Raw genomic sequence first — 26,126 nt, 5'->3', positions numbered from 1 at the left:
TGGCACGATCTCAGCTCACTGCAACCTCCGCCTTCCAGGTTCAAGTGATTTTTTTGCCTCAGCCTCTTGAGTAGCTGGGAATACAGGCATGTGCCACCACGCCCAGCTAATTTTGTTTTTTCAGTTTTTTGTTTTTTTGGGTTTTCTTAGTAGGGACAGGGTTTCTCCATATTGGTCAGGCTGGACCCAACCTCAGGTGATCTGTCCACCTTCGGCCTCCCAAAGTGCTGGGATTACAGGCATGAGCCACCGCACCCGGCCCTTCTTTCATGTTTTAATTAGAGGCAGCTTTGCATGTACTGTTTTCAAAAATACACATTGGAGGAACTACTTTTTTTTTTTTTTTTTAAGAGAGAGGGGGTTTCACCATGTTGGGCAGACTGGTCTTGAACTTCTGACCTTGTGATCCACCCACCTTGGCCTCCCAAAGTGCTGGGATTACACACCCAATTGCCAAATTGTGTTCACAACTCTCAGACTTACTCTTAGATTTAGAATCTCCTCAGGGACTTGGTGTTAATTGAAGACAAAGGATGTCCTATAGGAGCTTTTTGTGGTAGTGGTCAACTGGAATGTGGGAGGAACAATTCTAACAGAGCAAGTTGAAAGTTCATCTTTTATGATGACACTGTGACTGACAATATTTACTTTTAATATGGAAATGAGAAAACATCAGGGAAGGGGGCACCCGGATTTGAACCGGGGACCTCTTGATCTGCAGTCAAATGCTCTGCCCCTGAGCTATACCCCCACCTCTTGGGCTACAGTCCTTCTTTGTCCACTTATGGTGACTCAATACAATCACGTTCCACCCACACCAAAGTCCTGGCAAGCTTTGTGTTCTAAAGCCCCACCTTCTTCATTACCTATCATCTGTTTTGGCTTTTCCCTTGGCCACTAATAAACTGAAAGGGAACACTTGAAAAATGACATACGGCTGGGCGTGGTGGCTCACGCCTGTAATCCTAGCATTTTGGGAGGCCAAGGTGGGTGGATTACCTGAGGTCAGAAGTTCAAGACCAGCCTGGCCATCATGGTGAAACTCCATCTTTAAAAAATAAAAATAAAAAATAAAAATGACATCCTGGGCTGGGCACGGTGGCTCACACCTGTAATCCCAGCACTTTGGGAGGCCAAGGTGATGTCAGGAGTTCAAGAGCAGCCTGACCAACATGGTGAAACCCCATCTCCACTAAAAATACCAAAAAAAAAAAAAAAAAAAAAGGCCGGGCGCAGTGCCTCACGCCACGCCTGTAATCCCAACACTTTGGGAGGCTGAGGCGGGGGAATCACCTTAGGTCAGGAGTTCGAGACCAGTCTAGCCAGCATGGTGAAACCTAAAATACAAAAAAAAAAATTAAAATACTAAAATAAAAATTAAAAAACCTAAAATACTAAAAATACAAAAATTAGCCTGGTTTGGTGGCGATCGCCTGTAATCCCAGCTACTCGGGAGGCTGAGACAGGAGAATCGCTTGAACCCAGGAGATGGAGGTTGCACTTCAGCATGGGCAACAAAGAGTAAAACTCTGTCTCAAAAAAAAAAAAAAAGATCATGCCACTGCACTTTAGCCTGGGCAACAAAGAGTAAAACTCTGTCTCAAAAAAAAAAAAAAAAAAAAGCTGGGCATGGTGGCAGGCACCTGTAATCTCAGCTACTAGGGAGGCTGAGATTTTATATATGTGTATATGTATATATATATGCATATATTTTGTAAAGACAGAGTTTCGTCATGCTGCCCAGGCTGGTCTCAAGTGATCCACCTGCCTGAGCTCAAAGCAATCCTTCCTCCCTGCTCCACCTCCCAAAATGCTGGGATTAGAGGTGAGGCGAGGCGTAAACCAAACTCTGTTCTTGATGGAAACAATAGCCAGCTGTGCCCTGGGGCCCTGCTGGTAGTTGGGGAGGTGCTTTATTGAGGTTGAGTAATGTGGCTCCTTCTTATCCCACTGGCAGGGGAAAACTGAAGCCTCTCCTTTCAAGCGTGGCACTCGTTGGTATGAGTACCAAGGCGCAGACCTGAGAAGCCCTTTCTCTTCTAGCCTCCTCTCCAGGGGGAAGAGCAGCTGAGGGTAGAGCTGGCTCCTTCCTCCAATCTCAGGGAAGAAACAGCACCCTTGGAGACACAAATTTTTTTAATGGAAGTGAACTTTGAGAGTTCATGTAAACATCTCTCTTAGAAATTCACGTCAAGGGCTATGAAGGGAAGAGATGCTGTTAGAACAGAGGAAAGGGGGTGACTTCTCCAAAGACGGACGTGCTCCGACGGAGGGCTGGGGTGTTCCGGCGGTAGCCAAACCTTCCATTGAACCCACTGAGTGGTTTCAGATCAGCATTGTAGTGGTCATGCCCAGTCACCTGCTGGAGAGAATGCCCTTGGGGGCAGGGAGAGAGAGGCCTGAGCCTGCATTCAGCCCACCTCTTGGCCTCCCCATTCCCCTGGTTGTAGTAGGGGAGGCCAACCAGGTGTAGTCACTGCATTCCCCTTGCCCACAGCGCAATATGCAATCCTGAAATGTCCTGAGGCTCTGGGCTGAAAAACTAAGGGCTGGTGAGGCTGGGGGACAGAAGGCTTCCTAGAAATAAAAACTTGCACCAGGAATAATTGCAGGAAGACTGTGAATGGTTTGTGTTGGGACAGTGTGCTATAGCTGGCCTGGAGCCAGAACCTGAGCAATGCCATTTTATAAGACACAGCTGTGTCTCCAAAAATGAGTTGTAATAACTGCCCCATTCTCTTTGCAATAACTGCTGACTTGGTTTCTGTAAATAAGACTGCTAGTCTGCTCTGGATAATGTCCACCAGGTGAAGTTGTTTACCTTTCTCATCAGTAACTGACAGAATTGCTGGCCTTTGCTTATCAGAATGCACAGCCCAAGCTAATCTCATCTTGGCCCCTGTGAACTAAGATCTGTAATTTCCACCGGTACCCAAACCATGTGTAAACTAACATTTGTCTTGACTTTTGTCGGTACCCAATGTGTAAACTAACGTTTGTCTTGACTTTTGTGAATCATTTATGTAGCAATTAAAGTGACAATAAGCCCCCGAGCCCTCGGAATGTCCGGAGGCCCCCCACCCCCGTCCCTGCCCAGGAGATGATTTACAGAATCCACCAGCCCTCGGAATGTCTGAAGCCCGTTGATCCCCCTCCCCGCTCCTCAACCCCACTCCCAAGGTAGTCTTTCGGGTATAAAAAGCCTTGACACTCTCCCCTCGGGGCCGTGGGTTTGAGAGACGTGAGTCCTCCGTGGTCGCCGGCAATAAAGACCCTGCAATTTGGCATACTTTTGTCTTGGTGAATTATTTTAATCTCGCATCCCAATACTACAACAGGAGAGGCCAGAAATTCTGGGCTTGGCAAAGCTTGCCTTCCTCCCACGAGAAATGAGGAAAATCTCACCCTTGCCTCTGACCCATGTGGAAAAAATGGATGAGATCAAGACCAATTGGGCCAAATGTACAAAGGATCATGTGACTAGAGGAGAGACCCAGGATAGTGGAGGAATTGGACTAGGAGGAGGGTTTACTCTGTTAGAAAAATATCTCTCACCGTGCGTGGTGGCTCACACCTGTAATCCCAGCACTTTGGGAGGTGGAGGCAGGCGGATCACAAGGTCAGGAGTTCGAGACCAGCCTAGCCAACATCACAAACCCTGTCTCTATTAAAAATACAAAAAATTAGCAGGGCACGGTGGCGCATGCCTGTAATTCCAGCTACCAGGGAAGTTGAGGCAGGAGAATTGCTTGAACCTCGGAGGCAGAGGGAGGCTGAGGCAGGAGAATTGCTTGAACCTGGGAGGCAGAGGGAGGCTGAGGCAGGAGAATTGCTTCAACCTGGGAGGCAGAGGGAGGCTGAGGCAGGAGAATTGCTTCAACCTGGGAGGCAGAGGGAGGCTGAGGCAGGAGAATTGCTTCAACCTGGGAGGCAGAAGTTGTGGTGAGCCGAGATCACGCCACTGCACTCCAGCATGGGTGATGGAGCGAGACTCCATATCAAAAAAAGAAAAAGAAAGAAAAATCTCTCTCAACTCTTTCTCATTGTTGTTAACCTGGGCCTGGAAATTGAGCAGGATGCAGCAGGGAGGGGAACAGGGGCTGTGGAGTTGGAAAGAGCGGAATCTTAACCCCCAGCTCAGCGCTTCTTGCCAAATCACTTTAACTCAAGAAACTTGTTTCCCCAACTGTGCCATAGGGTTAGTGAGGGTGAAAAGTGCCTAACAAATGGCTCATGTCTATAATGCCAGCACTTTGGAAGGCTGAGGTCACAGGATCACTTGAGCCTAGGAGTTCAAGACCAGCCTGGGCAACATAGGGAGACTCTCTCTACAAAAAATAAAAACTTAACTGAGTATGGGGGTGCACACCTGTGGGCCCATCTCTTCAGGAGGCTGAGGTGGGAGGATTGATGAAGCCCAGGAGGTCAAGACTACAGTGAGTAGTAATTGTGCTACTGCAATTCATGCAATCCAGCTTGGGCAAGAGTGAAACCATGTCTCAAAAAAAAAAAAAAAAGTGGGGCCTGACATACAGTAGGTGCTTATTAACTAATATTAGGGAGCACTGTGGCACCATCTGCTTGTGTATGTGAAGGAAAGCTGGAAGGATGTGGTCCCTTGGCCTCTTCCCCTCAGCCAGCCTTCGCTATGGCCCAGGAACCATGATGAGGCTGGAAATGGAGGCAGCACTTACCTGACCCTGCCCAGTTTCTCCTGTTCAGGTATCTCTGTCCTTGCCCGAAGGTGTGGATGTAATCTACTATCCAGCCATCCCTTCCTGTACCACCATGATCCTGAAAGTGGGGAATAGAATACAGAAGACTGTGAGCCACAATGCTGAGGTGGCTACAGTGCATACTGCCTTGGGGTTTGCTGGGGAGAGAGGGAAGAGGTCAGAGCCTTAGGTAACTGGGATGGACAGATTAAATATATTTAAGAACCAGGCCGGGCGCGGTGGCTCAGGCCCGTAATCCCAGCACTTTGTGAGGCCAAGGCAGTCAGATCACCTGAGGTCGGGAATTTGAGAGTAGCCTGACCAACATGGAGAAACCTCAAAATACAAAATTAGCTGGGCGTGGTGGTGCATGTCTGTAATCCCAGCTAGTCGGGAGGCTGAGGCAGGAGAATTGCTTGAACCTGGGAGGTGGAGGTTGCTGTGAGCCAAGATTGTGCCACTGCACTCCAGCCTGGGCAACAAGAGTGAAACTTCCAGGCCGGGCGTGGTGGTTCACACCTATAATCCAAGCACTTTGGAGGCCAAGTCAGGCAGATCACCTGAGGTCGGGAGTTCAAGACCAGCCTGACCAATGTGAAAGTGAAACCCCGTCTTTATTAAAAAAAGAGTGAAACTTCCTCTCAAAAAAAAAAAAAAAAAGGAACCTATTGGCTCTCAGGGAGAAGCAGTTGAGTTTGGCAGCTAACGGCTCTGTCTCTGCTGCAGAGAGGCTGGGTTCTAACTCCAGCTCAATCATTAACAGGCTTTGTGATCTTGGGCCAATTACACAGCTTTTCTGGGCCTCAGTTTCCTCATCAGTAAAAGGAGTGTGGCTGTGAGGTTTGGTTTTTGAGACAGGGTCTCATTCTATTGCCCAGGCTAGAGTGCAATGTTGCCATCTCGGCTTACTGCAAACTGCGCCTCCTGGATTCAAGCAACTCTCCTTCCTCAGCCTCCTGAGTAGCTATGATTACAGGCGCCCACCACCACGCCTGGCTAATTTTTGTATTTTTAGTAGAGATGGGGTTTCACATATTGGCCAGGCTGGTCTCAAACTCTTGACCTCGGGTGATCCACCAGCCTCGGCCTCCCAAAGTGCTGGGATTACAGGCGTGAGCCACCATGTGCCTGGCCTGCTATGAGACTTTAGTGACTTTGCTCAGATAAAGGACCTGGCATAGTGAAGCTTAATAAATGTCATCTTGGCTGGGCACAGTGGCTCACGCCTGTAAACCCGGCACTTTGGGAGGCTGAGGCAGGTGGATCATCTGAGGTTAGGAGTTTGAGACCAGCTTGACTAACGTAGGAAAACCCTGTCTCTACTAGGAATACAAACATTAGCCAGGTGTAGTGGTGGGCACCTGTAATTCCAGCTACTCAGGAGGCTGAGGCAGGAGAATCACTTGAACCCGGGAGGCGGAGGTTACAGTGAGCTGAGATGGCACCACTGAACTCCAGCCTGGGTGACAGAGCAAGACTCTGTCTCAAAAAAATAATAATAATAAGCCGGGCGTGGTGGCTCACGCCTGTAATCCCAGCACTTTGGGAGGCCGAGGCGGGTGGATCACAAGGTCAAGAGATCGAGACCATCCTGGTCTACATGGTGAAACCCCGTCTCTACTAAAAATACAAAAAATTGGCTGGGCATGGTGGCACGTGCCTGTAATCCCAGCTACTTAGGAGAGGCTGAGGCAGGAGAATTGCCTGAACCCAGGAGGCGGAGGTTGCGGTGAGCCAAGATCGTGCCATTGCACTCCAGCCTGGGTAACGAGTGAAACTCCGTCTCAAAAAAATAAAAAATAAATAAATAAATAAAAATAATAATAATAATGCCGGGCGCGGTGGCTCACGCCTATAATCCCAGCACTTTGGGAGGCTGAGGCGGGTGGATCACGAGGTCAAGGGATCGAGACCATCCTGGTCAACAAGGTGAAACCCCGTCTCTACTGAAAATACAAAAAAATTAGCTGGGCGTGGTGGTGCGCGCCTGTAATCCCAGCTACTCGGGAGGCTGAGGCAGGAGAATTGCTTGAACCCAGGAGGCGGAGGTTGCGGTGAGCCGAGATCGCGCCATTGCACTCCAGTCTGGGTAACAACAGCGAAACTCCGCCTCAAAAAAAAAAAAAAAAAAAAATAATAATAATAATAATAAAATAAAATAAGTAAATAAACATCATCTTTATTTAAATGAACCTAACCTACCACAAATGGTGGTTTTGACGATTAAAGAATACTTTGAAAAATTAAACAGGTTGGCCGGGCTTGGTGGCTCACACCTGTAATTCCAGCACTTTGGGAGGCCGAGGCAGAAGGATCACCTGAGGTCAGGAGTTCAAGATCAGCCTGGCCAACATGGCGAAACCCTGTCTCTACTAAAAATACAAAACTCAGCCAGGTTTAATGGTGTGTGCCTGTAATCCCAGCTACTAGGGAGGCTGAGGCAGGAGAATCACTTGAACCTGGGAGATGGAGGTTGCAGTGAGCCGAGATCATGCCACTGCACTCCACTCCAGCTTGGGAGATAGAGACTCCCTCTCAAAAAAAAAAAAAAAAAAAAAAACCAGGCTGGGCATGGTGGCTCACACGTATAATTCCAGCACTTTAGGAGGCTGAGGCAAGAGGATCACTTGAACCTCAAACTCTTGACCTCCGGTGATCCACCAGCCCGACCTGTCCCTACAAAAAAATTTAAAAATTAGCCGCCAGGCATGGTGGCACATGCCTGTAGTCCCAGCTATTCAGGAAGCTGAGACTGGAGGACCCTTGAGCCCAGCAGTTCAAGGCTGCAGTGAGCTATGATCATGCCACAGCATTTCCAGCCTGGGTGACAGACTGGGACTCTGTCTCAAAAAAGATAATTAAAAAGTTTTTTCAACATGTGTACACCATATTATTTTCAAGCTTTTAAATACTCAGGTTTTTCCTTTTTCCTCCCCAGACTATGGTTCCTTCTGTTGTAAAATTACATGAGTGGATGCCAGGTGTGGTGGCTCATGCCTATAGTCTCAGCACTTTGAGAGGCTGAGATGGGCAGATCACTTGAACTCAGGAGTTCAAGCAGCCTGAGCAACATGGTGAAACCCTGTCTTTGTATCGAGAGGCTGAAGTGGGAGGATCACTTGAATACGGAAGGCGGAGGTTGCAGTAAGCCAAAATCGTGCCACTGCACTCCAGCCAGGGCGACAGAAAAAGACCCTGTCTCAAAACAAACAACATCGCCTGGTGTGGTGGCTCACGCCTGTAATCCCAGCACTTTGGGAGGCCAAGGTGGGCAAGCAGATCACCTGAGGCCAGGAGTTCGAGACCAGCATGATCAACATGGAGAAACCCCATCTCTACTAAAAATTACAAAATTGGCACATGCCTGTAATCTTAGCTACTTGGGAAGCTAAGGCAGGAGAATCGCTTGAACCTGGGAGGCAGAGGTAGAGGTGAGCCAAGATCCAACCATTGCACTCCAACCTGGGCAACAGGAGGGAAACTCTGTCTCAAAAAATAATAATAATAAAACCAAGAAAAAATTACATGAGTCAACACACAGATGAGTGTCCATATACATGCACTGCACACACATATGTGCAAACATTAGGGACCACACACACACAAATCCGAAGACTGGTTCACAGAATAACACCGAGTCCTCCTTTCTCTTCCCCACACCGCTGATAAACAGAAACACAAATACTGGAAGCAAAAATGGGGAACACTGGAATCATCAGCAAATAGTTTCAGCATTTTTGATCTGGGGGGTTGGCAGGGGAGTACTCTGCTGGGAAGGGGCCCGAACTAGGAGGAAAAAGGCCAGGGAGAGGAACTGAGGTCCACAGAGGTTTGAGAGGTGTCCTTCCCTTCAGCCCAAAGATCCCGCCGTACAGCAAGTCCCAGGCGCTGCCACTATGATGTCACAGGAGGAGGGTGACGCCCCCTCTAGGTCAGGTCATTCCCTTTGTCTTCCTCACTGAGGTCACACGGATTTTTGCATATTTAGAGAATTTGCGGTGTGAGGTCACCCTAATGGGCGGGTCTGTGATGTCACAAAGGACAAAGAGACCGACTGGTTTGGGAGAAGCTGGTGCTTTGAACCCTACCCCCTTGTCTTGCAGAAACCCAAAATGAGTCTATTCTCAAATTCAGGCTGGAAGGCCATTCTGTGCACTCAGGGAGCTCGCGCTCAACACCTATCATTCCTCTCCTCCAGTCCTTGGGCTTCACTAGAAAACCGGGAGGCGAGGCCGGGTGCGGTGGCTCACGCCTATACTCCCAGCACTTTGGGAGGCCAAGGCAGGTGGATATTAAGAGATCGAGACCATCCTGGTCAACATGGTGAAACCCCGTCTTTACTAAAAATACAAAAATTAGCTGGGCATGGTGGCGCACGCCTGTAGTCCCAGATACTCGGGAAGCTGAGGCTGGAGAATTGCTTGAACCCAGGAGGCGGAGGTTGCGGTGAGCCGAGATCGCACCATTGCACTCCAGCCTGGGTAACAAGAGCGAAACTCCATCTCAAAAAAAAAAGAAAGAAGAAAGAAAGGAAAGAAAGAAAGAAAGAGAAAATGGGGAGGCGGTGGTGGGAGGATAGCGTAAGCCCAGGAGTTCAAGACCATTCTGGGTAACATGGCGAGACACTGTCTCTACGGAGACACACACACACACAGACACAGACACACACACACACACGCGCACACACACACAGTAGCCGGGCGTGGTGGCGTGTGCCTGTAGTCCCGGCTAATCGCGAGGATGAGGTAGGAGGATCACTTGACCAAGGGAGGTGGAAGCTGCAGTGAGCAATGATCGCACCACTGCATTCCAGCCTGGGCGAGTGAGACCTTGTAATTACAGGCTCACACCTGTAATCCCAGCACTTTGGGAGGCCGAGGAGGGAGGATCACTTGAGGTCAGGAGCTCCAGACCAGCCTGGCCAATATGGCAAAAACCCGCCTCTACCAAAAATATAAAAACTAGCCAGGCATGGTGGCGCACTCCTGTAGTCCCAGTTACTCGGGAGGCTGAGGCAGGAGAATTGCTTCAAACTGGGAGGCGGAGGTTGCAGTGAGCCGAGATGGCGCCACTTGCACTCCAGCCTGGGTGACTGAGTGAGACTCTGTCTCAAATAAATAAATAAGAAAGAAAAGAAAGTAAACTGAGGAGATGAAAGTGGCAGAGCCTTCTTTGTGGTGAGGACGTTGGAGTGGGGACTTAGGGAGGTGTGTGGGGTCTTCTGGGAAGCTCCTATACCTGATAAGTTTTCCGCAAAACGGGCGGAACCACGTGGCTCTGGAAGTAGCTGCGGGCGTGGTAGTCCTGCTGCGCGTTGTAGGGAGGAATCGCGGACCACAACTTGGGCCTAGAGCGCCCGTAAGCGCGGGCAGTGGTGCTCACAGCCACCCCGTCCAAGATAAAACCTTTCTCCAGTCGCAGGCGACACTCGCACAGGTACGCCATCCCAACCACTGCAGCCTTGGAGGGCCTTTCTGGTGGGGGATGAGGACCCTAGGTGGAGACCCCCCTGCGCATTGTTACGCGATGACAAGGACCCCTACGTCACAAACCCTATTGTCTCCTCTCACCCCGGGTTGACCGGTGGGCCTTTAAGGCAGCGGCGGAAGTTGCCTGGCCCGGAGAGGAGGTTGACCAGAGACTGACTATGCAAGAGTGCTTGGAAAGTGAAGGGGAGGAGCCTGGATAACTGATTGTGGGCAGTTTGAGTGCAGTTAAGTCCAGCTCCCCCAGCTATCCTTTAAGGTGAGCATTCTCTTTTCCCACGGTATTACGTGCTATTTCCTCAGCTCAGTTTTATTGAAAAGCTTGTACCCGGAATTGATCAGAAAGTTCAGATCGCCGGGTGCGGTGGCGCACGCCTGTAGTCCCAGCACTTTGGGAGGCTGAGGCGGGAGGATTGCGAGGTCAGGAGACCGAGACCATCCTGGCCAACATGGTGAAACCCCGTCTCTACTAAAAACACAAAAAAACAGCCCGGCGTGGTGGTGCGTGCCTGTAGTCCCAGCTACTTGGGAAGCTGAGGCAGGAGAATCGCTTGAACGTGGGAGGCGGAAGTTGCAGTGAGCCAAAAAACGTGTCTTTGCACCCCAGTCTGGCGACAGAGGGAGACTGTCTCAAAAAAAAAAAAAAAGAAAGAAAGAAAGAAAGAAAAAAAAAGAAAAGAAAGTTCAGATCGCACCTACTTCCAATTCTCATTTTACAGAGCTAGAAGTTGAAGCTTACAAAGGTTCCCTAGGCCGGGTGCGTTGGCTCACGTCAGTAACCCCACCATTTTGGGAGAAGGAGGCATTGAGGGTGGGGGAGATCGCTTGAGCCCAGGAGTTTGAAGACCAGCCTGAGCAATACGGAAACCCGGTCTCTACTAAATAAATGAATACTTAGGCGAGTGCAGTCGTGCGCACCTGTGGACCCAGCTGCACTACAGGCTGAGCCATGGAATTCAAGGCTGCAGTGAGCCATGATGGTGCCACACTTCAGCCTGGATGAGAGAGAGAGAGAGATAAACCTGGCTGAGTTTTGTATTTTTAGTAGAGACAGAGTTTCGCCATGTTGGCCAGGCTGATCTTGAACTCCTGACCTCAGGTGATCCTTCTGCCTCGGCCTCCCAAAGTGCTGGAATTACAGGTGTGAGCCACCAAGCCCGGCCAACCTGTTTAATTTTTCAAAGTATTCTTTAATCGTCAAAACCACCATTTGTGGTAGGTTATGTTCATTTAAATAAAGATGATGTTTATTTACTTATTTTATTATTATTTTTTTTTGAGACGGAGTCTTGCTCTGTCACCCAGGCTGGAGTGCAGTGGTGCCATCTCAGCTCACTGTAACCTCTGCCTCCCGGGTTCAAGCGATTCTCCTGCCTCAGCCTCCTGAGTAGCTGGAATTACAGGTGCCCACCACTACACCTGGCTAACGTTTGTATTTCTAGTAGAGGCAGGGTTTTCCTACGTTAGTCAAGCTGGTCTCAAACTCCTAACCTCAGATGATCCACCTGCCTCAGCCTCCCAAAGTGCCGGGTTTACAGGCGTGAGCCACTGTGCCCAGCCAAGATGACATTTATTAAGCTTCACTATGCCAGGTCCTTTATCTGAGCAAAGTCACTAAAGTCTCATAGCAGGCCAGGCACACGGTGGCTCATGCCTGTAATCCCAGCACTTTGGGAGGCCGAGGCTGGTGGATCACCCGAGGTCAAGAGTTTGAGACCAGCCTGGCCAATATGTGAAACCCCATCTCTACTAAAAATACAAAAATTAGCCAGGCGTGGTGGTGGGCTGATCATTTGAGGTCAGTAGTTCAAAACCAGCCTGATCAATTAGGTGAAACCCCATCTCTATGAAAATACAAAAATTTTCCAGGCATGGTGGCGGGTGCCTGTAATCTCAGCTACTTGGGAGGCTGAGGCAAGAGAACCACTTGAACCCAGGAGGTGGAGTTTGCAGTGAGCCAAGATTGCACCACTGCACTCCAGCCTGGGCGACAGAGCAAGACTCCCTCTCAAATAATAATGATAATTGGGGTGGGGCAGGAGAGAGAGATAACTGGGGTGGGGCACTTTGGGAGGCCGAGAGACGGGTGGATCACAAGGTCAGGAGTTTGAGACCAGCCTGGCCAACACGGTGAAACCCAGTCTCCAAAAATAAAAAATAAAAATACAAAAAATTAGCTGGGCACAGTGTCATGCGCCCGTAGTCCCAGCTACTCAGGAGGCTAAGGCAGGAGAATCACTGAATTGCTTGAAACCGGGAGGCGGAGGTTGCAGTGAGCCGAGATCACATCACTGCACTCCAGCCTGGGCCACAGTGAGACTCCATCTGAAAAAAAAAAAAAAAAAAAAAAAATGCCAACAGCCTCCTACAGTCTGTGTCCTCAACAGTCTGTGTCCAGGATCCAACTAAACTTTTTTTTTACATTTTCTTTTTTTAAGATGGGGTTTCACCATGTTGGTCAGGCTTGTTGTGAACTCCCGACTCAGGTGATCCACCCGTCTTGGCCTCCAAAGTGCTTGGATTACAGGCGTGAGCGACCACAGCCGGCCCCAACTATAAACTCTATCTTAATGCCTTTTTTTTTTTTTTGAGGGAGTCTTGCTCTGTCACACAGGCTGAAATGCAGTGGCATGAACTTGGCTCATGGCAACCTCTGCCTCCCAGGTTCAAGCGATTCTCCTGCCTCAACCTCCTGAGTAGCTGGGATTACAGGCATGTGCCATCATGCCTGGCTAAGTTTTATATTTTCAGTAGAGATGGGGTTTCACCATGTTGGTCAGGCTGGTCTCAAACTCTTGACCTCATGATCTACCTGCCTTAGCCTCCCAAAGTGTTGGTATCACAGAAGAGGCCACTGCACCTGGCCACTTCAATGCCTTTCTCACTGTAGGAGAGGCTACCTTGGATAACCTGTCAAGTATTATCTACTATCTGCAATTTATTTTTGGGACTCAAAACCCAAATAATCCTTTTTGAAGTGAAAATTATAAATATAGCAACTGGAAAATGCCAAAAGTCTGCACTCACAAAACAACAAGGACTGCCTTTTTTTTTCCCCTGTAAAACATGCCCAGAGAGTTTCCATTTCACCAAAGCAATGGTCAGGGATCAGGGGATGTGAAAACAGTGTAGAGGCCAGGGTGGGCAGATCACTTGAGTCCAGCCTGCCCAACATGGAGAAACCCCGTCTGTACTAAAAATACAAAAATCAGCCAGGCATGGTGGCTGGTGCCTGTAACCCCAGCTATTGGGAGGCTGAGGCAGAAGAATCGCTTAAACCTTGGAGGTGGAGGTTGCAGTGAGCAAGATCTCACCACTGTACTCCAGCCTGGGCAACAGAGTGAGACTGTCTTAAAAACTTAAAAAAAAAGGGCGGGGCACGGTGGACCTGTAATCCCAGCACTGTGGGAGGCTGAGGCAGGTGGATCACGAGGTCAAGAGATCAAGACCATCCTGGTCCAACATGGTGAAACCCCGTCTCTACTAAAAATACAGAAAATTAGCTGGGCATGGTGGCGCGTGCCTGTAATCCCAGCTACTCAGGAGGCTGAGGCAGGAGAATTGCCTGACCCAGGAGGCGGAGGTTGCGGTGAGCCGAGATCGCACCATTGCACTCCAGCCTGGGTAACAAGAGGAAACTCCGTCTCAAAAAAAAAAAAGAGAGAGAGAGAGAGAGAATGTAGAAGTGGACAGGGAGGCAAGCACTGTGAACAAATACTTTTTAATGGTTTTAAAGTTTATTATTTTTTACAAATATACTGGAGAATCATGCAATGCTGCCAGCATTGGATGCAATCCGGGGCCACAGGTCTGCACACTCCTTTGCTACTGGTCCTGTAATGGCAGAACCTGCATTAAAAAAAAGCATGTGGGGACAGGTTAAGGCATCAAACACAGGGTCCTTGGTCTGTACTTCTAGACAATCCACCCAACCTCAGAGACCTAAGGAACAAGCTGGACCGATTTCCTACCTTTCATCTCGCCTTTATTGTTCACTATGACCCCTGCATTATCTTCAAAATAAAGAAACACGCCATCTTTTCTCCGGTATGACTTTCGTTGTCGAATGACCACTGCTGGATGTACTGAGAGAAGAAAAAAGGAAAGCAGTCATTAACCCATCAAGTCCCAGCGCCACCACAAAAGCAGTTTCCAACTAGACAGGATGTATGTATACTCAGCATATCACTGAGACAGTGAAAGACAGTGTAAAAATCAATCTTTAAGGTGATCCTCCCACTTCAGCCTTTCTAGTAGCTGGGACTACAGGTGCGTACCACCATGCCCAGATGTTTTTTTTTGTTTGTTTGTTTCTAGCTTTTTCCCATAGAGACAGGCTTTCACCATGTTGGCCAGGCTGGCCTCCCGAAGTGCTGAGAGTATAAGCATGAGCCATCACAGCCAGCCCCTATTCACATATTAAAAATCAAAGCTGCCAGTATTTTCTTGCAAGTGTGAAACTCTTAGGAAGACAATTATCCTTGCCTATGCCTTTTCCAACTTCACCCCACAGGTGGGTTATTAAGATCCCAGGATCACTGAATTGGGATGTAGAAATGGGGCCTGGGACCCCCAACCCCTCCCAGTCCTGGTAATGAGCAGAGAGGCCAAGCTATTCACACAGAAATCTGGAAAACAGATTTAACACTAGAAAACAGTTTGAATTTCCAGGCCCAAGCACCAGGCTTTATGTTTTACTTTTTTTTTTTTTGATAATAAGTCCTGCATAAGCAAGACATCAAAAAATTCAGTTAAAAACTCATAATTGGGCCGGGTGCGGTGGCTCACGCCTGTAATCCCAGCACTTTGGGAGGCCGAGGCGGGTGGACACCTGAGGTCAGGAGTTCGAGACCAGCCTGGCCAACATGGCGAAACCCCATCTCTAAAAAAATAAAATAAAATAATAAATAAATAAATAGGCTGGGCGTGGTGGCTCACGTCTATAATCCCAGCACTTTGGGAGGCCGAGGCGGGTGGATCACGAGGTCAAGAGATAGAGACCGTCCTAGTCAACATGGTGAAACCCCATCTCTACTAAAAATACAAAAATTAGCTGGGCATGGTGGCGCACGCCTGTAGTCCCAGCTACTCGGGAGGCCGAGGCAGGAGAATTGCTTGAACCCAGGAGGCGGAGGTTGCGGTGAGCCGAGATCGCGCCATTGCACTCCAGCCTGGGTAACAAGAGCGAAACTCTGTCTCAAATAAATAAATAAACAAACAAACTCATAATTGTTCCTCTCCACAGAAATCTTTAGTAAAAGGAGAAAGATTTATTTGTTATGAAGAGAAACCAGAGCATTATGTTTTACTTTTAACAAATTGTTTTCCAGTGCTGTAAGTAACTTTTACACTTATCTGTACTAAGATGAAAAAGATGCTTTTCTCAACTTTTCAAATGAAATATCACTACATAATGAAATATAATGCTTGTGAAGAACTATTTTAGAGTCAGGCGTATCTGCATTCAAATTTTGACTGATACTAGCTTGGAGACCTTGAGCACGTTACTTACACAGAATTTTTATAAACACAGGAAGAATGACCTTCCTTGAAGCAAGTACTATACAAAAAATAGATTAAGTCTGGCCAGGCACAGTGGCTTACGCCTGCAATCCAGCACTTGGGAGGCTGAGGTGGGCAGATCACAAGGTTAGGAGACCAACCTGGCCAACATGGTGAAACCCCATCTCTACTAAATTACAAAAATTAGCCGGGAGTGGTGGTTGAGAATCTATAATCCCAGCTACTCAGGAGGCTGAGGCAGGAGAATCGCTTGAATACGTGAGGTGGAGGTTGAGGTTGCAGTGAGCTGAGATCACACCATTGCAATCCAGCCTGGGCAACAGAGCAAGACTGTCTCAAGTAGATAAATAGTCCTGGCCCCTTTGCACATTTCTGTACTTGTTATTTATAGATATTAAGTTCCAAAGGGAGGGGATGTATTCATTTAGCAGAAACAAGGACCAAAAAAGACATTAACCAGAACCAGAAACTCACAACTAGTTTTAAAACAGAAGTTGGGCACGGTGGCTCGCACCTGTAATCGCAGCACTTTGGGAAGCTGAGGTGGGCGGATCACAAGGTCAGAAGAGTTTGAGACCAGGCTGGCCAACATAGTGAAACCCCATCTCTACTAAGAAAAATAGAAACAGGCCGGGCACGGTGGCTCACGCCTGTAATCCCAGCACTTTGGGAGGCCAAGGTGTGTGGATCACGAGGTCCAGAGATCGAGACCATCCTGGTCAACATAGTGAAACCCCGTCTCTACTAAAAAAACAAAAAATTAGCTGGGCATGGTGGCGCGTGCCTGTAATCCCAGCTACTCAGGAGGCTGAGGCAGGAGAATTGCCTGAACCCGGGAGGCGGAGGTTGCGGTGAGCCGAGATCGCGCCATTGCACTCCAGCCTGGGTTAACAAGAGCAAAACTCCGTCTCAAAAAAAAAAAAAAAAAAGAAAGAAAGAAAAATAGAAACAATCAGCCAGGTATGATGGTGTGTGCCTGTAATCCCAGCTTCTTGGGAGGCTGAGGCAGGAGAATCGCGTGCGCCCAAGAGGCAGAGGCTGCAGTGAGCCGAGATTGCACCATTGCACTCCAGCCTTGGCGAAACTCTGTCTTGAAACAAAAAAAAACCACTGAAGTGTTCGGCGCTCTGGTCTGTTCCACCACTGACTGAGACCAACAATCCACCCTCCTGCCATCTCATCCACAAAGTGATGGCCATTTGCTCTACCCTTCTCTGACAGTTTCCTGGGCCACCGATCAGACCCAGGAAGTATTCTGAGAAGAGAAAAAAGCACAATTGCTGAATCACAATTACAGTGCTACCAAGTCCTCAAATGGATATTAATGGTGAACAGAAAAAGATATCTTTTCTCTCCCTTTTTTTTTTTGAGAGGATGTCTTACTCTGTTGCCCAGGCTGGAGTGCTGTGGCACGGTCTCGGATCACTGCAACCTCTGTTCCTGGGTTCATGCGATTCTCCTGGCTTAGCCTCCTGAGTAGCTGGGAGGCGCCTTCCACCATGCCCAGCTAATTTTTTGTATTTTTAGTAGGACAAGGTTTCACCATGTTGGCCAGGCTGGTCTCAAACTCCTGACCTCATGAATCCACTCGCCTTGGGCTCCCAAAGCACTGGGATTACAGATGAGCGCCAGTGTGCCTGGCCACAAAAAAATATTTCTAACCCAAGGGCATCGTGGGTTAGAAATCTACTGGAGAGCATCGTGGGGCGGAGTAAGTGTATTACAAGGCTGACAAGTCAACATCGTATTTGTAAATCAAGGAATGGCCAGGAAATCTTTAGAAAAGCAAGACATCCCAGCATAGAGACAGACTAACCAGGCACAGGGAAAAAAGTTCAAGAGCTGAAATTAAAATGCATCAAATACCAGCAGTTCTAAAGCCAGACAGGACACAAGCTGCAAATATGGAAGTGACAAGATGATGGTCCCCCCCAACACAGTCTGAGCAAAAACTTATTCTCACACTGCCTCTCCATGGAAAGCAAACTTGGAAACTGACCCCTTTTCCAATAAAGGAAGAGTCCCCTCACTACCCATCTGTATTAAGGAGGGCTCAATGTTTACTCACCCTTTTTTCTGAGCTCTGGTTTGCCTTTCTTGACTGTGGCCATCACCATGTCACCGACACCAGCAGCAGGAAGTCTGTTCAGCCGTCCCTTGATCCCCTTCACAGAGATGATATACAGGTTTTTGGCTCCTGCAAAAGGATGTAAATAAAAATCACAAAATGTTGAGGGTCGATGAGGCCGTTGCATCAGTATAACGTTTCCCAAACACTCACTGCCGAAGCAGTCAGTCCCTAAGAACGCCTTGTCACACCACTGATTGAAGCAAAACAACACATCATGCTGCCACTTCACCCAAAAGCGGTGTTTTCATTCTCCCCTTTCTTGACGGCTCAATAGGTCATTAGCCACAGGCCCATTGAGTGCTTTTAAAAAGGGGGAGTATAGCGGCGTGCAGTCAAAGATCTCACCTGTGTTATCAGCACAGTTGATCACAGCTCCTACCGGAAGACCCAAGGAAATCCGGAATTTCGCACCAGAGGACCCACCACGTCCTGTGGATATAAAGGGAAGGGAAACAGGATAAAGAGACCACTAGGTAGACATGAGTCCGAGTTCCTCCTCATACACTCCGCACATGCTTTGATAGACTGTGCACTATAGATTAGCTCTCTCGAATTTTACTTATGCCGTCCCCGTGTGCCACCCGATTCTCACGGGAAGTAGCCATTTCTCACTATTACCACTCTGACATCGAAATTAAGGGACCTGGAAGACTCAGCCCTTGCTCCAACTTCGCAAAAACGCAATTACCCCTGCAAGGCAGAAGACCGCAGAGATCTCGCAAACCAGGGTTTAACCCAGTCTAACTTCAGCCCCGTTACGGTAGCCCTATTCGCGGATCGAACTCGCGGGATCCAGGCTACAGTCGAGATCCTGCCATCTCAACTCTTCAGCACCCCAGTGCCACTTTCGGGGGCCCTGGCGGTCCTCTCGTGATGGCCTGGGTCTCCATCTCCGGTCTGAAGGAGAGCACAGCGCCCCAGCTGCCTAGGCCACCGCTCCCGATGAACCCGCCAGCCACTGCACGATAGATGGTAGTGGATCCTCCAAAAGTAAAACCTCACCTCGCTTCGACATCTTGAACGCCGGAAAGAAGGAAAAAGGAAGTAGCTTCAAAGGATACTGGGATATGAACTCTGATGCCCCGCCCACTCTCGTCACGTGACCGGAGCTTAAAAACCCGCCTCGCCCCGTTCTGGGCGCTGCCTTATTACGTAATAGGTTAACGACGTCGGTTTGATTCATCTCTGGAAGTGGGCGTTGAAGTAGAAGCGCAAGAGATTGGAAGTCTCTTCTCTACGAGCTTAAAAGTAGTTGGAGACGTAGAAACAGTGCTTTGTTGTTATCTTGCTCACGACCTCTTTTGAGCACTTAATACGTGCCAGGCACTTATCTGCACACTAGAGAATAGGAATTAAAACACAGTTTGTGCCGTGTATGGGATCCCCAAGGAACAAAGAAATTGGGTATGTGAGGAGAACAAACTCTAAACGGCTCTTGAGAAGTGCTACGGATCATTCCATCTATGTGTGCTTGGTACCATACTATTCTGTATTTTACATATACAGTATTGCTCTATTGCCCTCCCTCCCGTTTTTTTTTTCTTTCTGTTTTTGAGACAGAGCCTCCCTCTGTCGCCCAGGCTGGAGTACAGTGGCGCGATCTCAGCGCACTGCAACCTCCTATCTGTTACCTGGAAGCCTCCTCCCCACATCCAGTCTTCCTGCCTTTGCTTCAATTTGTCCCGCCTTTCCAGACCGAACCAATGTACTTCTTACATATATTGATTAATGTCTCGTGTCTACCTAAAAGGTATAAAACCAAGCTGTGGCCTGATGATCTTGGGCACATGGCATCAGAACTTCCTGAGCCTGTGTCACAGGAGCAACCTCAACCTTGGAAAAATAAACTTTCTAAATTAATTGAGACCTGTCTCCGATTTTCTGGGTTCACACAATTAAAAATAGAATGGGGCCGGATGCAGTCGCTCATGCCTGTAATCCTAACACTCTGGGAGGCCAAGGTGGGCAGATCACCTGAGGTCAGGCGCTCGAGACCAACCTGGCCAAAATGGCGAAACCCCGTCTCTACAGAAATACAAACATTAGCTGGGCATGGTGGCAGGTGCCTGTAATCCCAGTTACTCGGGAGGGTGAGGCAGGAGAATCATTTGAACCAAGGAGGTGGAGGTTGCAGTGAGCCAAGATCGCACCATTGCACTCCAGCCTGGGGTATACAGTGAGTCTCTGTTTAAATAAATAAATAAATAAATAAATAAATAAATAAATAAATAAATAAATAAAAATGGGGCCAGGCATGGTGGCTCACATCTGTAATTCCAGCACTTTGGGAGGCCAAGGTGGGTGTATTACTTGAAATCAGGAGTTGGAGACCAGCCTGTCCTAAATAGCAAAACTGTCTCCACTAAAAATACAAAAATTAGCCTGGTATGGTGGCTTATGCTTGTAATTCTAGCACTTTGTGAGGCCAAGGCGGGCAGATCGCCTGAGTTCAGGAGCTGAAGACCACTCCAAGCAACATGGAAAAACCCTGTCTCTACTAAAAATACAAAAAATTAGCTGGATGTGGTGGTGTGTGCCTGCAGTCCCCAGCTACTCCAGAGGCTGAGGCACGAGAATCATTGGAAACTGGAAGATGGAGGTTGCAGCGAGCTGAGATCGTGCCACTGCACTCCAGCCTGGGCGATGGAGTGAGACTGTCTCCAAAAAACAAAAACAAACCAAAATTGGCCAGGTATGGTGGCACACGCCTGTAGTCTCAGCTGCCCTGGAGGCTGAGGTGGGAGAATCTCTTGAGCCCGGAAGGCAGAGGTTGCAGTGAGCTGAGATTCCCACCACTGCACTCCAGCCTGGGTAAAAGAGTGAGACCCCATCACAAAAAAAAAAAGGAAAGAAAGAGAGAGAGAAGAAAGGAGTTGGAGGACTCAATGGAGGAGGAACACTTGAATTCATGAGTTCAAGGCTTCAGAGAGCTAGGATCACACTTTTTTAAATTTTTAATTTTTAGATAGTGTCTCACTCTGTTGTCCAGACTGCAGACTGGCTGACTGCAGCCTCAATCTCTCCAGCTCAAGTGACCCTCCCATCTCAGCCTCCCAAAGTGCTGGGATTACAGGCATGAGCCACTGTGCCTGGTCCGATCACACCTGTGAATAGCCACTGCACTCCAGCCTGGACAACACAGTGAGACCCCATCTTTCTTTCTTTCTTTTTCTTTTTTTCTTTGAGATGGAGTTTCTCTCTTGTCCAGGCTGGAGTGCAGTGGTGCAATCTCAGCTCACTGCAATCTCCGCCTCCCTGGTTCAAGCAATTCTCCTGCCTCAGCCTTCCAAGTAGCTGGGATACAGGCATGTACCACCATGCCCGGCTAATTTTTGTATTTTTAGTAGAGATGGGGTTTCATCATGTTGGCCAGGCTGGTCTCGAACTCTTGACCTCAGGTGATTCGGCTGCCTCGGCCTCCCAAGTTGCTGGGATTACAGGCGTGAGCCACCATGCCTGGCCATGACCCCATCTTTCTATATACAATAAATACAGCCAGGCACTGTGGCTCATGTTCTACTAAAAATACAAAAATTAGCTGGGCGTGGTGGCGGGTGCCTGTAATCCCAGCTACTCGGGAGGCTGAGACAGGAGAATCACTTGAACCCGGGAGGCAGACGTGGCAGTGAGCCAAGACTGCGCCACTGCACTGCAGCCTGGGCGACAGAGCAAGACTTCGTTCCCCCCCCAAAAAAAAAAAAATTAGCTGGGCTTGGTGAAACATGTCTGTAATCCCAGCTGCTTGGGAGGCTGAGGCAGGAGAGTTGCTTAAACCAGGAAGGTGGAGGTTGTAGTGAGCCAAGATCCGCCCACTGCACTCCAGCCTGTATGGCAAGCGTGAAACTCTGTCTCATAAATAAATAAATATGCGCACGTGTGCACACACACACACACACACACACACACAGAGAGAATGGTCAGTGTAGGCCTCATTAAAGATATTGACATTAACCCAGGCATAGTGGCTCACACCTGTAATCTCAACACTTTGGAAGGTTGAAGCAGGAGGATCCTTTGAGCTCAGGAGTTTGAGACCCGTCTGGGCAACATAGGGTGATTCCATGTCTACAAAACATTTAAAAATTAACTGGTGGCAGCTGGGTGCGATGGCTTATGCCTGTAATCCCAGCACTTTGGGAGGCCAAGGTGGGCGATGACCTGAGGTCTAGAGTTCAAGAGCAGCCTGGCCAACATGGTGAAACTCCATCCCTACAAACATACAAAAATTAGCCTCGCATGATGGCAGATGCCTGTAATCCCAGCTACTCGGGAGGCTAAAGTGGGAGAATCGTGTGAACCCGGGAGGTGGAGGTTGCAGTGAGCTGAGATCATGCCATTGCATTCCAGCCTAGGCGAGAAAGTGAGAGCTCCATCTCAAAAAAAAAAAAAAAAAGGAAGTAATGGAACGAAACTAATGTGGACTTTGGCATTGGCTGAGTGAAATGAGGAACCATTGTTTTGATTTTAATCAGAGGAAGGACATGATTTGACTAATGTGTCAGAAGGATCACTGTGGTTGAATTTTTAAGACTAGACTGGGAGAGGACACAGGGACACGGGTAAGAGGCTCCATTAGGAAGCTATTGCGGTAGCCCAGGAGAGAAATGATGGTGATTTGGACTAGAATGGTAGCAGTAGAGGTAATGTGTGGTCAGATTCTGGATGTGTTTTGGAGGTAGAGCCAATAAAACGTGGGGTATGAAAGACAGGAATCAAAATATCTCCAAGGCTTTAAGCCTGAGCAACTGGAAGATAGCATTGCCGTCAACCAAGACGGAGAAGCATATGGTTACGGGAGGAACAGTGCTCTTGGTTGGTACTACCACCAGTGTCTCAACCAGAAAACAGGAACACAATTAATTCTCTTCTCCTAGGCCCCTAGATCTAGTCACCAAGGTCTATTACCTTGACTCTATTTCATAAATTTTTCTGCCCATGCCTTCAAAGGTTTGCATTTGGTTCAAAGCTATTGCATCAGCTTCTATATGGTCTGACCATAATTTCCCACCACTAGAAACCATATGCTGGCCTGGCAAGGTGGCTCACACCTGTAATCTCAGCATTTTGGGAGGCCGAGGCAGGCAGATCCCCTGAGGTCAGGAGTTTGAGACCAGCCTGGCTAACATGGTGAAGCCCTGTCTCTAACAAAAATACAAAAATTAGCCAGTGGTGGCAGCGGGCGCCTGTAATTCCAGGTATTCAGGAGGCTAAGGCAGGAGAATCGCTTGAACCAGGAGGCAGAGGTTGCAGTGAGCCAAGGTCGCCCCACTGCACTCCATCCTGGCATAGAGCGAGACTTCGTTTCAAAAAACAAAACAAAACAAGAAACATGTGATGGCCCTCTAGTACTTATAGAATAAAGTCCAAGCTCCTTAACACAGCCTTGAAGTCACTGGAAATGGCCTACCTCTTCCTGGCTCCATCTTCTGCCACCTTGCCTCTTAGATTTCACACCCCAGAAACACCAAACCACTTAGGATTTCTGGACGTATGCCTTAGATTTGCACCTTCTTGTATTTATGCACTCGCCTGCTTTATATGCACTATGCGGTTTTTTTTGAGACGGAGTTTTGCTCTTGTTGCCCAGGCTGGAGTGCAAGGGCACTATCTCAGCTCACTGCAACCTCCACCTTCCAGGTTCAAACGATTCTCTTGCCTCTGCCTCCCAAGTAGCTGGGATTACAGGCATGCACCACCACGCCCAGTTATTATTTTTATTTTTATTTTTTTGTATTTTTAATAGAGATAGGATTTCACCATGTTGGTAAGGCTAGTCTTGAACTCCTGACCTCAAGTGATCCATCCATGGCGGCCTTCCAAAGTGTGGGGATTACCGGCACGAGCCACCATGCCCAACCAATGTGTTATTTAAAACTCTGCTCAGGCCGGGCGCGGTGGCTCAAGCCTGTAATCCCAGCACTTTGGGAGGCCGAGGCGGGTGGATCACGAGGTCAAGAGATCGAGACCATCCTGGTCAACATGGTGAAACCCCGTCTCTACTAATACAAAAAATTAGCTGGGCACGGTGGCGCGTGCCTGTAATCCCAGCTACTCAGGAGGCTGAGGCAGGAGAATTGCCTGAACCCAGGAGGCGGAGATTGCGGTGAGCCGAGATCGCGCCATTGCGCTCCAGCCTGGGTATCAAGAGTGAAACTCCGTCTCAAAAAAAAAAAAAAAAAAAAAAAAAAACTCTGCTCAGGGGTGGCGGAGGGGTAAGAAAAAAAAAAGAAAAAACCCTGCTCAGATATCATCTCTTCTCTAAGCCATTTCACAACCTCAGCGGTTTATTCCCAAGCCATCTCTTTACTAGGAGCAGTCGTTCTCAAATATTTTTATTTTAGACCCCTTTACGCTCTTTTTTGTTTTTGAGATGGAGTTTCTCTCTTGTTGCCCAGGCTGGAGTGCAATGGCATAATCTCGGCTCACTGCAAACTACACCTCCCGGGTTCAAGCGATTCTCCTGCCTCAGCCTCCTGAGAAACTGGGATTACAAGCATGTGCTATCATGCCTGGCTAATTTTGTATTTTTTTTTTTTTTTTTTTTTGAGATGGAGTTTCGCTCTCGTTACCCAGGCTGGAGTGCAATGGCGCAATCTCGGCTTACTGCAACCTCCGCCTCCTGGGTTCAAGCAATTCTCCTGCCTCAGCCTCCGGAGTAGCTGAGGTCCTTAATTTTGTATTTTAAGTAGAGACAGGGTTTCTCCATGTTGGCCAGGCTGGTCTCGAGCTCCCAACCTCAGGTGATCTGCCTGCCTCGGCTTCCCAAAGTGCTGGGATTACAGGTGTGAGCCACCTCCACCAGCCTCCTTTACACTCTTAAATTATTAGGGATCTCAAAGAGTTTTTGTTTTTATAGGAATATCTGATGACATTTACCATATTAGAAATTAAAACTGGGGCCGGGCACGGTGGCTTACACCTGTAATCCCAGCACTTTGGGAGGCCGAGGCGGGTGGATCATGAGGTCAAGAGATCGAGACCATCCTGGTCAACATAGTGAAACCCCGTCTCTACTAAAAATACAAAAAATTAGCTGGGCATGGTGGCGCGTGCCTGTAATCCCAGCTACTTAGGAGGCTGAGGCAGGAGAATTGCCTGAACCCAGGAGGCGGAGTTTGCGGTGAGCCAAGATCGCGCCATTGCACTCCAGTCTGGGTAAGAAGAGCGAAACTCCGTCTCAAAAAAAAAAAAAAATAATAATAATAATAAATAAATAAATGTAACTATATTTTTCTAAACAAAAATAATTTAGTTTGAACGGTGGCTTTGTTTTACTTTTTTTTTTTTTAAATCCCTTTAATACCTGGCTTAATGAAAGAACTAGTTTTTCATGTTTTTACACTAGTCTGTTGTGATTTCACAGATTTAATTTCTGGAAAGCTCCACTGTATTCTCATGAAAGAGCAAGAATAAGACAGAAAAATAATGTCTTAGTTTTAAAATAATTCTTTCCTCTGCACAGAAAGGGTCTCATTAATATTATCAAGGAAATAATCCTTCTGGTTTACAGGGTGTCTCCGGGTGCATGCCTGTAATCCCAGCACTTTGGGAGGCCGAGGCGGGTGGATCACCTGAGGTCAGGAGTTCAAGACCACCCTGACCAACATGGTGAAACCCTGTTTCTACTAAAAATACAAAAATTAGCTGGGTGTGGTGTTGGGCACCTGTAATCCCGGCTACTCGGGAGGCTGAGGCAAATCTCTCTCTCTTTTTTTTTTTAAAGATGGGGTTTCACCATGATGGCCAGGCTGGTCTGAACTCCTGACCTCAGGTGATCCACCCACCTCAGCCTCCCAAAGTGCTAGGATTACAGGCGTGAGCCACCGCGCCCAGCTCTTTTTTTTTTTTTTTTTTTTAAGAGAATCTCTCAAACTCAGGAGGCAGTGGTTGCAGTGAGCTGAGATTGCGCCATTGCATTCCAGCCTGGGTGACAAAGCAAGACCATCTCAAAGAAAAAGAAATCCTTCCTTTCACACAGAAAGGACTGTATGGACACCCAGGGAGCCCTATATCACACTTCCAACTATCAGGGATTCAGAAAACACTCCCAATGTTTCCAGTATCACACTCTTGTACAACGTTGAATTAGACACTAGGAGGTGAGGTCTACGAAGGAGAGAAGGAGATGGGAAGTAATATGTACTTTATTATTTTCTTGGTGTCCACCATAGAGGGCTCAAATAACTTTTTGTAGTTTATTATTTTCTCGGTGTCCACCACAGAGGGCTCAAATAACTTTTTCTTTCCTTGTTTGCCATCTTAAAACATTAG

The 26,126-nt window shown here is 48.1% G+C and overlaps 2 protein-coding genes, 2 non-coding genes and 1 pseudogene across 4 annotated transcripts; all 5 read right to left on the bottom strand.

Moving 5' to 3' along the window:
* Window positions 1–679: 679 nt before the first annotated feature.
* On the bottom strand, window positions 680–751 carry TRNAC-GCA (transfer RNA cysteine (anticodon GCA)). The gene has a single exon. It is a non-coding gene; the product is annotated as a tRNA-Cys (tRNA).
* Window positions 752–2,119: 1,368 nt separating this feature from the next.
* SPMAP1 (sperm microtubule associated protein 1) lies at window positions 2,120–10,209 on the bottom strand. Its single transcript, XM_021670554.2, has 3 exons — window positions 9,954–10,209; window positions 4,695–4,794; window positions 2,120–2,376 (listed from the first exon to the last, which is right to left on the bottom strand). Exons 1-3 carry the CDS (start codon window positions 10,158–10,160, stop codon window positions 2,219–2,221), a joined length of 465 nt encoding a protein of 154 aa, XP_021526229.2. The 5' UTR covers window positions 10,161–10,209; the 3' UTR covers window positions 2,120–2,218.
* A 3,697-nt stretch (window positions 10,210–13,906) lies between these two features.
* On the bottom strand, window positions 13,907–18,927 carry RPL23 (ribosomal protein L23). Its single transcript, XM_012451921.2, has 5 exons — window positions 18,858–18,927; window positions 18,201–18,284; window positions 17,793–17,921; window positions 14,173–14,286; window positions 13,907–14,050 (listed from the first exon to the last, which is right to left on the bottom strand). Exons 1-5 carry the CDS (start codon window positions 18,868–18,870, stop codon window positions 13,968–13,970), a joined length of 423 nt encoding a protein of 140 aa, XP_012307344.1. The 5' UTR covers window positions 18,871–18,927; the 3' UTR covers window positions 13,907–13,967.
* Window positions 15,379–15,500, bottom strand: LOC135271007 (U5 spliceosomal RNA; annotated as a pseudogene).
* Window positions 18,033–18,168, bottom strand: LOC135271038 (small nucleolar RNA SNORA21). Its single transcript, XR_010339183.1, has one exon. It is a non-coding gene; the product is annotated as a small nucleolar RNA SNORA21 (small nucleolar RNA).
* Window positions 18,928–26,126: the final 7,199 nt, after the last annotated feature.

The sequence above is a fragment of the Aotus nancymaae genome, unplaced genomic scaffold (genome assembly GCF_030222135.1).
Source record: "Aotus nancymaae isolate 86718 unplaced genomic scaffold, 86718_ANA_hifiasm-v0.15.2.pri h1tg000072l, whole genome shotgun sequence".
Taxonomy (NCBI): Eukaryota; Metazoa; Chordata; class Mammalia; order Primates; family Aotidae; genus Aotus; species Aotus nancymaae.
The sequence above is the reverse complement of the archived record's forward strand: the minus strand, read 5'-3'. Positions and strand labels throughout refer to the sequence as shown.